At 44.8% G+C, this 13,104-nt stretch overlaps 1 protein-coding gene across 1 annotated transcript in view; it reads right to left on the bottom strand.

Annotated features, from left to right (window-relative positions):
- Window positions 1-13,104, bottom strand: part of B3GALT5 (beta-1,3-galactosyltransferase 5) — a 106,928-nt gene that overhangs the window by 32,937 nt on the left and 60,887 nt on the right. The window contains exons 4-5 of the mRNA XM_074969795.1: window positions 1,960-2,280; window positions 569-877 (exon numbers count right to left, since the gene is read on the bottom strand). Of these exons, the coding sequence (XP_074825896.1) occupies window positions 569-877; window positions 1,960-2,280 (630 nt within the window). The remainder of the gene's footprint in view (window positions 1-568; window positions 878-1,959; window positions 2,281-13,104) is intronic.

A 13,104-nucleotide genomic window follows, 5' to 3' on the forward strand; every position in this document is an offset into this window, starting at 1 on the left:
CTGAGGCAATAACTACAATGGCAGAACAGATCTATGCCTGCCGTGTAACCTTGTGTGGAGCATTGTGTTGTGCACAAGTGTTTACTTTGGGTTGTGTGTAGGGGTGAAATCCTACCTCTGTTGAAGTCAGTGGCAAAACTTTCAGAGTTTAGTAGAGCCAGGATTTCACATTAGGATTTAGTCCTGAGCAAACAAGACATAGCATATGATGTTTTTGTGACTGACAGATAGAAATCTATTGTTATTTCATGGCCGGAATCAATTTTTTTCAATGCCTAAATTCATGGGGTGAGATCTTGCAAAAGGCAGAAAATCCAATTTTGTATGCAATGAAGCCCTTAATAAGCATTAGGGAGAGTTCTGTTTCCCTTGTGCTGTTCCAAATAAAGAGAATTTAGTGATGCTCAGGACTCGTGCTGGTGCTCAGCACAGGAGAGAATTTAACACTATGTGATGTCTGTACTGTTTACTAGAGTTTGAGTCTGTTACATTTGCAGGTGTCATGTTGCTTAAACTGGAATAAAAGATTTTCAAAATAAAAGTCATAGTAGAGAGAACGTTCACTTACCTGCAAGAGAATCCTGCACAATAAGAGTTACAGTTGCATTCTGGGGCTTAGGGAGTGCCTCTATATAAGCTAAGCATGTCAGTGTCTCATTGGCCATCGGAGTCAAAGTTAAGGTGCTCCCTTCATTGTGAAGATCATTAGATCCTTGACTGTGGTTAGTAACATACCTGGACTTATCTACAAAAGAGTCGTTTATCATCCAGGTCATGTTTGGAGCTGGAGCCCATCCTAAGGCTTCACAAACAATGTCAATTGTTTCATTCTTTCTTACTGTAGAGTTGTGATCTTTGATGAGCAAAGATCCATTAACTGTGGGGGGAAAAGATGATTTGTTCCTTCAGAATATTTAACTGCAATGGTGTCTTATTGCCGTTTTAAATCATCTTTGGCTACCAAAAATCCTATTTTGAAATTTTCAAGTTAAAAAAATAATTAAAATAAAATAGAAAACCTAAAACATAGAGATGTTGTTTACATGAGATAAATGTGGAAGCCACTGCAGCTTCTCAGCCATGTTATAGTCCATTTCGGCTTCACAACTAGACTTTATTTTCCACCATCTGTCCAATGAAAACTTTGGAAGTGTCATGCTTTGGCCATACTGAAATATCTCCTGCACCAGCTAAAGGACCATGTGTCATCAGGATTTTATTTCTCTGTTACCTCTTAGAGATGTTCTTCAGGTTTATCACGGAAAGTTTATAGAAAGGTGATGCCCTAGGCATCAGCCTTCTTCTTTTTTGGACAAATGAATAGTAGATGGAAGGAAGATTCCACTTTATTGGATGCACTTCCTTAATAATGATGCTTGAGGAAGCTACAGAGAGAATGTCTGATATACATGAAAGGTTTACTGTATCCTGGAAGCTGTAGTGTACAGCAGCAGTCACATCCATGATATCACCTTGTGACTCAGAGGCTAAATTTTTGCACTACATTAAACCCCAACACAAACTGGGTGGAGGCTGGCTATTACTAGGTCGGACAGTAGGAAGGAACTCTCCATTAAATGCAAAAGAAGTGTTATGTACAAAAATGAGAAAAAAAATCCATAAAGACTCTGGCCAAAAGAGATTGTTTTTGACTGATGGCTGGCAGCACTGATACAGGCTTCTGGCACTTTCACACAACCCAGAACAGAGTAAGAGCTGCTACAGAAAAAAGTGAGCAGAACTGAAGTCTTTTGCAGTGGCAGCCTCAGTCTACCTTGGAATGCCAATCTGTACATGAAATTACTGATCCAGCTTTCCAGATGAGAAACATAGCAGGCATAGGGCATTCACTGAAAGTTGGTACACATACAGTCTGGTAATTTTGGCATTGTGACATTGGATTTCTGTTAAGTACAATTTAATAAAAACTCTGTGACAAAAATGAAAAGGCATACAGACCTTGCACAGAAAGAAAGGCATAGCTGTTGGGGCTACTAAGTTGGAGGCTGCATTCTATTTGACCAGAATCGTCCAGCTGGACGTTGTGGATGATCAGCTCTGAGGTAAAAGTCTCACCGCTGGTATAATTTTGCTGACTGAAGCGATTCATTGTTACAACAGCCCCTCCAAGGGAAGTTGTCGTGAGAACAGCATTCCCGTTTAAAAGCCAGATGATAACTTGCCATCCTTGTGACACAGTACAGTTAAACCGGGCCTCTGAACCGGCTAGGACGGTTGCATTAGCAGGGCCATTAACAATAGAATAACCAAAGCCAAAACCTGGAAAGAAAAAAACAAGAATTGTAAATATACCAGCACCAATGTCAATGAGGTGCCTTTGGCGTATCTTGCATATTCAGCAAGATAAGACTACAAAACAGAAATACTTGGCTGTGAGTAACAGCACCTTGTCATGTGAATATTTTGTGTATTTGACTTCTGAAGAACATATCAGAAAAGACCACTGAGTCCTCTAATCTGGCAACACATCTCTAATGATGAGTTTTACCAGATGCTTTTGGCGAAAGCTTAAAATCCCCATTATCATTAAGACAGGTTTCAGAGTAGCAGCCGTGTTAGTCTGTATTCACAAAAAGAAAAGGAGTACTTGTGGCACCTTAGAGACTAACCAATTTATTTGAGCATAAGCTTTCGTGAGCTACAGCTCACTTCATCGGATGCATTCAGTGGAAAATACAGTGAGGAGATTTATATTCCTCACTGTATATAAATCTATATACAGGTATATAAATCTCCTCACTGTATTTTCCACTGAATGCATCCGATGAAGTGAGCTGTAGCTCACGAAAGCTTATGCTCAAAATAAATTGGTTAGTCTCTAAGGTGCCACAAGTACTCCTTTTATTATCATTAAGAATTCCCAGTAAAAAAATCTATGTTAAAATGGAGTTAAGGATGAGGAAGGTTGATTTTACATTAGTAGTTTTAAGATCAAATACATTGCAAGGTTATTGTATTATCCCCAAACCAAGTGTTATAAACCCAGGAAATACACAATTACAGTTAAACTTAAAAGAAACCTAAACAAGTTACCATGTGGGAATGCATAGTTAGGGCACCCAGCAACCTGAACTCCGCTCTGCAGTGACAACATGCAAAAACAATGTGATTATGGCTGAGTCATTTTAAGTGTTTGTCATCCCAGATGAGATTAAACTGATTTGTAAAGACACATTAGATTTTTTTTTCCTTTCATGGTGTCACTATAGAGCAGAGTTAAGGCTTTTGTTGGAGGAGAACTTTCAGTTATGAAGACTAATGGGTGGGAAATTAAATATATGTTCAAATGTGCCTATGCACAAGATTTCAGTTAATTTTAATTTATTTATTGTTTGAAAAGTTACATTATACCTCAGATTCTTAAACTGTTATTTCCTTAGGGGGGAAAATACACTTTTCCTTCAATCCTCCAGGAGGAGGTCAGTAGAAGTAGTCATGGGAATAAAAGATTCTGTGCAGACAGATTTGCTTTTACATTCATGGAAGACTGTCATAGAGACTTGCTGCCTTCACAGGTTTCCATTAAAAACATTGTGCCTTTCTACAGCATTGCAGTCTCCTAAATATCTCTGTATATGAGCGACAGAATAGCCAATTAAACGCAAACTTCACTTCTACTGTTAGTTATCAAAATCATAAAATATATCGTAAAGCACTCTCCTTTCAACAGAAATAGCCCATTTTTCCTTGTAGAGTTGCAGTTATCCTTAGCATGCATCATTATCTTAAAGGTGAACTGGAGTGCTTTAAAATGTACACATTGTTTCAAGTCCTGAAACACAATTATATGTAAACACTTAACATGTTTTATTAACAGTTGTTAAAACAAAATATGTGAAAGACAGTTCTTCCTCTTTCTACCTGCCAATTCCTAAACTGAGGGGATCCTAGCCTACAACTGCTGATGACATCACTAAAACAGCAGTGGTTTTTGTGACGTCAGTACAGTGGCTAGGAAACAGACTGAGACCACTAACCGGTTTTACATGCTCCATTTACAGCAACAGCCATCAGATTATCATGAATTCTGGTCATTACTGACCATTGCCAGATGTGAACCACTGACTTAGGTGAAAAAGACTCTGTACCCTTAACAATTCCTGGAGCCACCAAACATTCTGACCAAGGGGTTTTCCTGTGGATTGTGACCTCACAGACATATGTGACAGAACTAGCCTGCTTATTAGTTAGCCTTTGAAATATGAAACGTCTTTACCGTTTTTTCCTCTCTGTCCCCGGGGACTACACAATTTTGATATATTGAATTCTGAGGGTTAAATTTTCAAGGCTTTCTGTGAACTTTAGATGATTGATTGCAACTGACTTTAATAGCCATCATGAGGTTCAAACTGTACACAACCATTTTTAGAATTCACTACAGAAATCTGATTTTTCCTGAATCCTGGGTTATATAACAGCCCAAAAAACCCTAATGGGTTTTCAACACAGTGCGCAGAGATTTAGCAACACAATTCCCATGAATGCAAATAGATCCCTGTACACACATAATGTATTTCTTAGCCAGTGCTCTTACCCCCTTGCTATAGCAGCAGTAGCAGGATGGTGGGGGGGAGGCATTAAAATTTGGAAAGGGCAACTGGAAAATTGGCTTGTTGGATAAACTGGAGAAATAGTTTACAGAATAATACCCCATGGATCCAAACTCAGCACAGCTTTATTCAGCACATTCCTAGGTTACAGTGCCTCTGGCTTAAGTACTGGACAATTACAGGTTCATTCAGATTTAACAGAAACTTCAGCTCGTCAACCCTCTCCTACAGCTGGGGCTTAAACAACAAAAAGTACATTTTAGAACTCACTGGATTCCGTTCAGAATGGCAAAAGTAGAGATCCAAGTCAATTATATGTGCTGAAGCAATGGAGCATTGAATACTAATCTAATATATATGATTTTTGAATGTCCATTGTGTACGTACATGGGCATGAAATATTTCACAGAACTGATATGACTTTCTATTCTTTTGGATCCTAAAATAATCAGTCTTAATTTACCTCACACTGGGTTCTATATAATAAATCTACCATAATATTTAGCAGCTATAGCAGTTTTTGTCTTTGTGCTATTTCCATCTTGGAAATAATTTACAAATTTAGCTAAGCAATCTTCATAACCCTAGGGAAGTAGAAAATAAACCTAATCATACTCAGATTACTGACTGCGAAAGTAATGCAGAGGTTACAGCAGAGGTGGGCAAACTACGGCCCGCGGGCCACATCCAGCCCGCGGGACCATCCTGCCTTGCTGCTGAGCTCCCGGCCGGGGAGGCTAGCCCCCGGCCCCTCCCCCGCTGTTCCCACTCCCCCTCCCACGCAGCCTCAGCGCGCTGTGCCGCCAGCGCTCTGGCCCGCCACTCCTGCCGGACAGCGCGGGCAGCATGGCTGGCTCCGGCATGGTAAGGGGGCAGGGAGCGGAGGGTCCTTGGGAGCAGTCAGGGGACAGGGAGCAGGGGGCGATTGGATGGGGCGAAGGTTCTGTAGGGGGGCAGACAGGGGATGGGGAATGGGGGGGGGGGTTGGATGTTGGAGGGCATTGGAGTCCTGGGGGGGGCCTGTCAGGGGACGGCGGTGTAGATAAAGGTTGGGGCAATCAGGGGACAGGGAGAATGGGTGGTTGGATAGGGGGTGGGGTCCCGGGGGGGGCGGTTAGGGGAGGGGAGTCCTGGAGGGGGCGGTCGGGGACAAGGAGCAGAGGGGGTTGGATGGGTCGGAGATTCTGAGGGGGGCAGTCAGGGGGCGGGAAGTGGGAGGGGGCGGATAGGGGGCGGGGGCCAGGCTGTTTGGGGAGGCACAGCCTTCCCTCCCTGGCCCTCCGTATAGTTTTGTAACCTGATGTGGCCCTCGGGCCAAAAAATTTGCCCACCCCTGGGTTACAGGCTAGATCTACAAAGGGACTTACACACTGCCATGCCCACTGTTACAATGTCCTGCCACCCAGTGGAAGCCTCAGCCCCAAGTTAGTCACGTAGGCTCCCTATTCAATGTATGGCAACAGTTAGGTGCCTAAGAATCGGATCCACAAAAGCCAGAAAGCTGAACAGGGAGCCACCTAAGGCAACCAATCATAGTCAGCGGCTTCCTCTGGGCTCGGGGGTGCGGCTCAACCCCCCCAGGTCCACCCCAGGCCCTGCCCCCACCTGACTCCTTCCCTCAGCCCCCACCCCCATCCCATCTTTTCCAGCCCCTGCTCCGCCCCAGGCCCCGCCCTTACCCCATCCCTTCCCCCAAGCCCCCACCCCCAACCTGCCTCTTTCCTGCCCAGTTTCACCCCCTTCCCCAATGTGCACCATTCCCACTCCTCCACCTCTCTCCCAGAGCCACCAGCATGCCACGAAACAGCTGATCACAGCGGACGGAAGGCGCTGGGAGAGAGCGGAAGGCACTGATCAGCGGGGCAGCAGGCGGGTAGGAGGCACTGGGAGGTGAGTGGGGAGCTGGAGCACACACAGAGTTGGCACCTATGCAACCAATAGTAAATGCCAAGGAGAGAGGTGAGTCCTAAGCCCCACCCCCAAGGGAATTTAGGTGCCAAAATCTGGGCTAGAGGAAGCTGCCTCCCTCTGCCTGAGATTTACAGCCAGGTCTGCTTTCCTGGAGTTAGATGTCTAAATCCTTTTGTGTCTCTAGCCCTAAGTGACTTATCCAAGGTCAAAGAAAGAGCTGGTGCCAGAATTGGCATTAGAACTCAGGCGTTCTTGGTGCCAAGTCCTACGCTCAGACATTTCGACTGTACCTGCCTTTCTCAATGACCAACCTGGAACATTTCTGTGGAGAGCTAGTTTAATAACAAAAAGGCTGATCCTTCAAAAATAAAAGCATCTGAAAGTGTGCATTTTATAAACCGTTCCAGGAGACTGAGTTAAACCAGTCAATACAGAGCCATGCCATTAAAAATACTGGAGGATAAGCATGGGGAACTATGGGTTTTGTGTGTGGTTTTGTAATCTTCTTATACAGTATTTTGTGCATCACTTACAAATGTATTACATTTTGGAAATTTAAAAAAATAGAATGGAAATAAATGCACTCATACTTTTCCCCAGGCCATCACACTTCTTAGATTCGACAGTAGTTGCTTAGCTTCAGCATGCACAGCCTATCTTTCCTCTACGTCTCTCCAGTGCTCCAGCTTTGTCATTTATCTACAGTGTCTTTTTGCTGTCTCGGAAGAGTCATAAAATCAGTCTTCATTCCGTAAACATTTTGTGTTATCACAGAAGTTAATGGTTTACCATCCCTGTGAATAAATCGCCATGGGTTTCTGTACATCATCTATGGCTATGAGATCACGTTTATGAGTGCCACTGAATCATAGACTAAAAATTCTCGATTCTCTAGTCTAGGGCAAGATTGTGCCCTTGTCTTACGCAGCCAAGCAGGGTAGTAAGAAGAAGGAAGCATGATTTATTCCTCCTTTTAACTAACACAATTACATTTTAACAGTCCATGAGCCAGACAAAGCCCAGGATCTATGCTGCCTTACGCACACAAGGCCTGATTCAGTGCCTATTGAAGTCAATAGAATGCTTCCCATTCTAACCCAGACAACCTGGTTCAGGTCCCTATAGGTGGAAAGTCCACTAAGGCGGGGAATGCCGCAAAAGTGAAAGTGGCAAGGTAGGTCACAACCGCCCCTCCACTGGGAGCCCATAAGACACCAGCACAGCTCAGAAAGTATCCAGTGCTACTCAGAGAGGAGATGTGGTCACATCCACTGTGGAAAGTGTTGATTTAACCTGTCCCCACAATAACTTAAAGCTGCCCTTCCTTGACAGAAAATCCCAAGACAGAATGTAGATCAGGGGTGGGCAAGCTACAGCCTGGGGACCGCATCTGGTCCTTCAGACATTTTGATCCAGCCCTTGAGCTCCAGCCGGGGAGCGGAGTCAGGGGCTTGCCCCACTCCGCACATGCCTGGGCTCTGTGCAACTCCCAGAAGCAGCAGCAGTATGTCCCCCCTTTGCTTCCTACACCTAGGGGAAGTCAAAGGGCTCCACACATTTCTCCTGCAGCTCCCATTGGCCTGCAACCACATCCAATGGGAGCTGCAGGGGCAGCGCCTGCAGGCGGGGCAGCACACAGAGTCGCCTGGTTGCACCTCCGCATAGGAGCTGGAGGGAGGACGTGCCACTGCTTCTGGGAGCTGCTTGAGGTAAGCGCCGCCTGGAGCTTGTATCCCTTACCCCTCCGGTGCCCCAACCCCCTGCCCCAGCCCTGATCTCCCTCCCACCCTCCACACCCCTCATCCCCAGCCCCACCCCAGAACCCGCACCCCAGCCAAAGCCCTCACCCTCTCCCACACCCCAATCCCCAATTTCATGAGCATTCATGGCCCATCGCACAATTTCCATACCCAGATATGGTCCTTGGGCCAAAAAGTTTGCCCACCCCTGGTGTAGATGGTACCACTGCCTGCCAACCCACATTGTGTTGCATAGGGGAATCATTTTCCTACACCTGGGCTCCTGAGTCTAAGGACTGGTTAGACAGTAAAATGCCTTCTCCTGTATCTTTTGCCAAAACATTTTCAGGCATTTACCTGTTGTTTCAAAGAGAAACTTCATCTCTTTGGTTTTTTTAACTTTCATTATTTATCTTACAGGAGGACATAGGCCTAAATCAATATGAGCTCCCATTGTGCCAGGCAATGTAGAAACATCATAAGAGACAGCCCTGCCATGAACTCTGCAACCTAAATAGAAAAGGAGAACTGTGGAAGAACTAGGAAGTGAGCGCAGCTCTTCTGAGTCTCAGACTAGTGCTTAAACCACAGGATTAGCATTCCTCTCTAATGTACAGTGTTCCCTAATTCAACAAATACACTTCAATACCAATTTCATCACCTTACTGTCTGAAAAATACCTTACACGTTCATTGAGAAAAACTGAGACCTCAAACTAAATTCTCATTGCATTTTTCAGGGAGTTATATGTTCAGTTCTTATTAACACAAGTTCAGCACCTAACTTCTTCCATACACCTGATGGAAATTCTTGCGCTGACAACTAGCCCCACTTTATACTCTCCACTGGAGAAAACTCTAAACCATGCACAATACACCATGAAATCATATTGTTCATTTGCTTTTGCATGATAAGGTGTGGGTTAGTAAAGCTTTACATTGCCTTGGGCATATCAGTAAATGTTTACTAAAGGATCAATCTGATGAAAGTTCATAACAAGAATATTTCACCCAAGCCTAAGGGTACAGTTCTGTACCTGGTGTTTCAGCCATCCAACCTTTTCTAAAGGCAATCCAAAGGCGTTCATGGTGCGCATGTATTGTTCTATGAATGGTTATTCCCCACTCTGTCACACTAACTTACTGTAACAGGTCTTCTGGTTCCTTCAGAAATAAATGCTTTTCTTGTGAAACCCTTCTGCCCGTCAGAGTTGGCAGCAACAAGGGCAGGGTTCAGTATCTAGGGGCTCCATTTCAATAACACAATGCAAAACTGGCTAGAGTCCCCACCAAGTGATGTGGGACAATTACATACCACCCCCCAAGAGGCAATACTTCCCCTCTAGCAAACACAGTGTCTGAGTGTAGCAAAAGCCTTTTAATAAAGGAGGGAAACAATGTGGCATTATGTTGGGGAAATACCACAAACAGGATTCATAACACCAACCATGGGCAAAAGACCCACCCCCAAGTAAGTTTGGCAGTGTCCTTTTCCCTTCAGAATCTTAAATCCAGCAACCCAATAGTCACCCCCACCCATCCACCCACCCACAGTTTCTGTCCTTGGTCAGTGCAACCCCACAGTGTTCATCTGCAGAGTTTACCTCCCAGCTTGGGTGGAAGTGGAGGGAGGTATGGGGGGGCACCTTACATGCTCTGCTGCTCAGGTCAACACCCAAGTGGCACACCTCTCCATGGGGTTCTGCTGCAGCCTTCACCATCAGCCATGCCTCTCCGTCAGCTACCCTGCTATCCGCTCCGCTCCACCCCACTCCTCTCCGCTAGCTGTCCTGCTGTCCACTCCTCTCTGTCAGCCACCCAGCTAGCCGCTCCAGCCGTCCACTCACCAACTTGTCTTCAGCACCCCTTAACACAGCTCTCACCAACTTCAGCTCTTTAGTGATTTTTAGCTAGTAACGGGGAAGCCCCAGTGCTGGTGAAGCTCCATTCACTAGCCCAAAGTAGATCTAATGCTTAGACCTAGGTGTCAGTGACTTCAGCTCTGCAGTATGTAACAAAACTCTTAATAGAGCCAAAATTTGCTCTGTTACTACACCCTGGAGAGAGGAGGGGGTCAAAGTAGCATTTAGGGCCCTAAGAAGGGGAAGGGAGATGGGGATCCCCATACTCTCTCAAGTCCCTGGCAGTTGGAACCCATGTCCCTTGCCTAGCGAGTGCTACTTAGTTGAGGGTGAGTCCCTTCATCATAAAATGCCAAGTACAGTTCTACTGTCCTTGATTCATTCACATAACCAGGATAACAACCCTTTATTACTCCTGCCCCACAAACAGAGAGACTGGGGATCTCACAGCAGCTAAAGTTACCATTTGGGCAAGCAGTCCATCATGCTAGGGAGGGTGGGTGTGCCCATGCAAACGAGAGTGCCCCTGCAAACAAGATCAGCCCCTGAAGTCCTTTTCCACAGCTCACCACCAGATGTCAGGGTAGAGCTCATTCTGACTCTGCTTACACTTGTTTACAGTTACTCAGTGCAAGTGGCAAATGATGCATAAGTTAATGAGACATTTGTCCAAAAACCATCCCTTCCTACTACCATTTTCCAGTCCTCACTTGCTCTTCCTCTCACAGAGAGGGATCAGATTTTCAAACAGGTGTTTTGGCATCTGGAAAGGATTGAGAAGAAAGTGCCCATTTCTCCTTCTGCTCAGTCCACCACCGACCACACTCCTTCTCCTTGATAAATGACACATCAGGACACATTACAGCAAGTGATGGGATGGGAAAAATGTGTTTACTCCCAAGTCCTCCTCATTAATTGTTTTTTCTAGTTCTGTTATGGTATTTTTAAAGCGTTCCCACAGTGCCACATCCTTTTTCTTTTTATCTCCCACTGCAGATTCTCCCACATGCTGAGTCTTCCTTTCATCTGCCATATAAGAGGTAAGAGATGGAAAGGAAGGGGAATGCTCCCTCTTTTTAGCAGAGGAGGGAGAGCTATACACACCCCCTGTACACGCATTCTCTCTGTCTCTCTCACACACACACTCACACTCTCCTCCTTAATTTATCTCCTGCTCAGCAACTCTTGCTTTCTGGGACTGATGTGAAAGCATAGACCTTTGTGGCCTCACTGGCACGGCCCCGCTAGTTGCTGGTTGGCTGGTATGAGACAGGTCTCTGTGATGTCACCGGCTCAGCACTTACAGCTTGCTGGGAGGATGCCAAGATACAGACCTTTGTGAGCTCACTAATTCATCCCTTGTAACTGGTTAGGATTTCCAGGCTTGAGGCCTCTGGCTCAACATCTCTAGCTTGCTATGCTGGTGTCAATGGCTATGCCACTTGACATTACTGACTCATCTCTAGCTTTCCGGAATGATTTCAAGGCAGGTTGCTATGCAGCTGTTGATTAAGCACCTGTTACCTGCTGGGCTGATGTGAAGGAACATATTTCTCTGATGTCACTGGGTCAGCATCACTAGTTTCTTGGGATGATGCCCAGTTACAGGCCTTTGTGAATGACTGACTCAGCTAGGGTCACCAGAAGTCCTGCTTTACTAAAATTGTCCCAGTTTGAAGGTGTCATAAATACAAAGGGAAGGGTAACCACCTTTCTGTATACAGAACTACAAAATCCCTCCTGGCCAGAGGCAAAACCCTTTCACCTGTAAAGGGTTAAGAAGCTAAGATAACCTCGCTGGCACCTGACCAAAATGACCAGTGAGGAGACAAGATACTTTCAAAGCTGGAGGGGGCCGGGAAACAAAGGGTCTGTCTGTCTGTGTGATACTTTTGCCAGGAACAGATCAGGAATGCTCTCCAGAACTTCTGTTAAGTTAGTAAGTAATCTAGCTAGAAATGTGTTAGATTTTCTTTTGTTTAATGGCTGGTAAAATAGCTGTGCTGAATGGAATGTATATTGCTGTTTTTTGTGTCTTTTTGTAACTTAAGGTTTTGCCTAGAGGGATTCTCTATGTTTTGAATCTGATTACCCTGTAAGGTACTTACCATCCTGATTTTACAGAGGTGATTCTTTTACTTTTTCTTTAATTAAAATTCTTCTTTTAAGAACCTGATTGCTTTTTCATTGTTCTTAAGATCCAAGGGTTTGGGTCTGTGTTCACCTATGCAAATTGGTGAGGATTTTTATCAAGCCTTCCCCAGGAAAGGGAGTGTAGGGCTTGGGGAGATATTTTGGGGGGAAGACGTCTCCAAGTTGGCTCTTTCCCTGTTCTTTGTTTAGCATGCTTGGTGGTGGCAGCATAGGGTTCAAGGACAAGGCAAAGTTTGTACCTTGAGGAAGTTTTTAACCTAAGCTGGTAAGAATAAGCTTAGGGGGTCTTTCATGCAGGTCCCCAGACCTGTACCCTAGAGTTCAGAGTGGGGAAGGAAACTTGACATGGTGGCAGAGCAGTAGATCATTTTGAGATTTTTTTTTTTAGATCATTTTGAACCAGAAGCACAGCAGGATTTTAAAAGGGTTTTGTAAAAGGAGACAGCAGCAAGCATAACAAAGGGATCTTCCTTTTGTGAGCTGGAGTTTTCTCTACCTAAAGGCAGGATAGTTAACCTCCTGCAGGGAAATTCACAAGTTTTTCACAGACCTGAAGAGGTGGGGTTTTTTTTAGCTAAGAGCAGCTAGAGGATTTTTCTGTAGGCTGAGAATAGCTATCACAGAACATAGGTATCAGGTTACAGCACAACTAAATTTTACAAGCCAGGTTTTTTTCTTTTTTTTTTAACTCTCTGGTGTAAAGTTAGTTAAAAACAGACCGGCTAAGATGACAGAACCCAAGACAGAAAAAGCCAAAGAGGCTGCCCACAGGAGAGAAATGGAGGCAAAGGAAAATGAAATGGAGGCTGCCCACAGGAGAGCTATGGAGATAAAGGAAAAAGAATGGAAGCATGCACTGGAGATGGAG

This window comes from Natator depressus, chromosome 1 (genome assembly GCF_965152275.1).
Source record: "Natator depressus isolate rNatDep1 chromosome 1, rNatDep2.hap1, whole genome shotgun sequence".
NCBI classification, from domain to species: Eukaryota; Metazoa; Chordata; order Testudines; family Cheloniidae; genus Natator; species Natator depressus.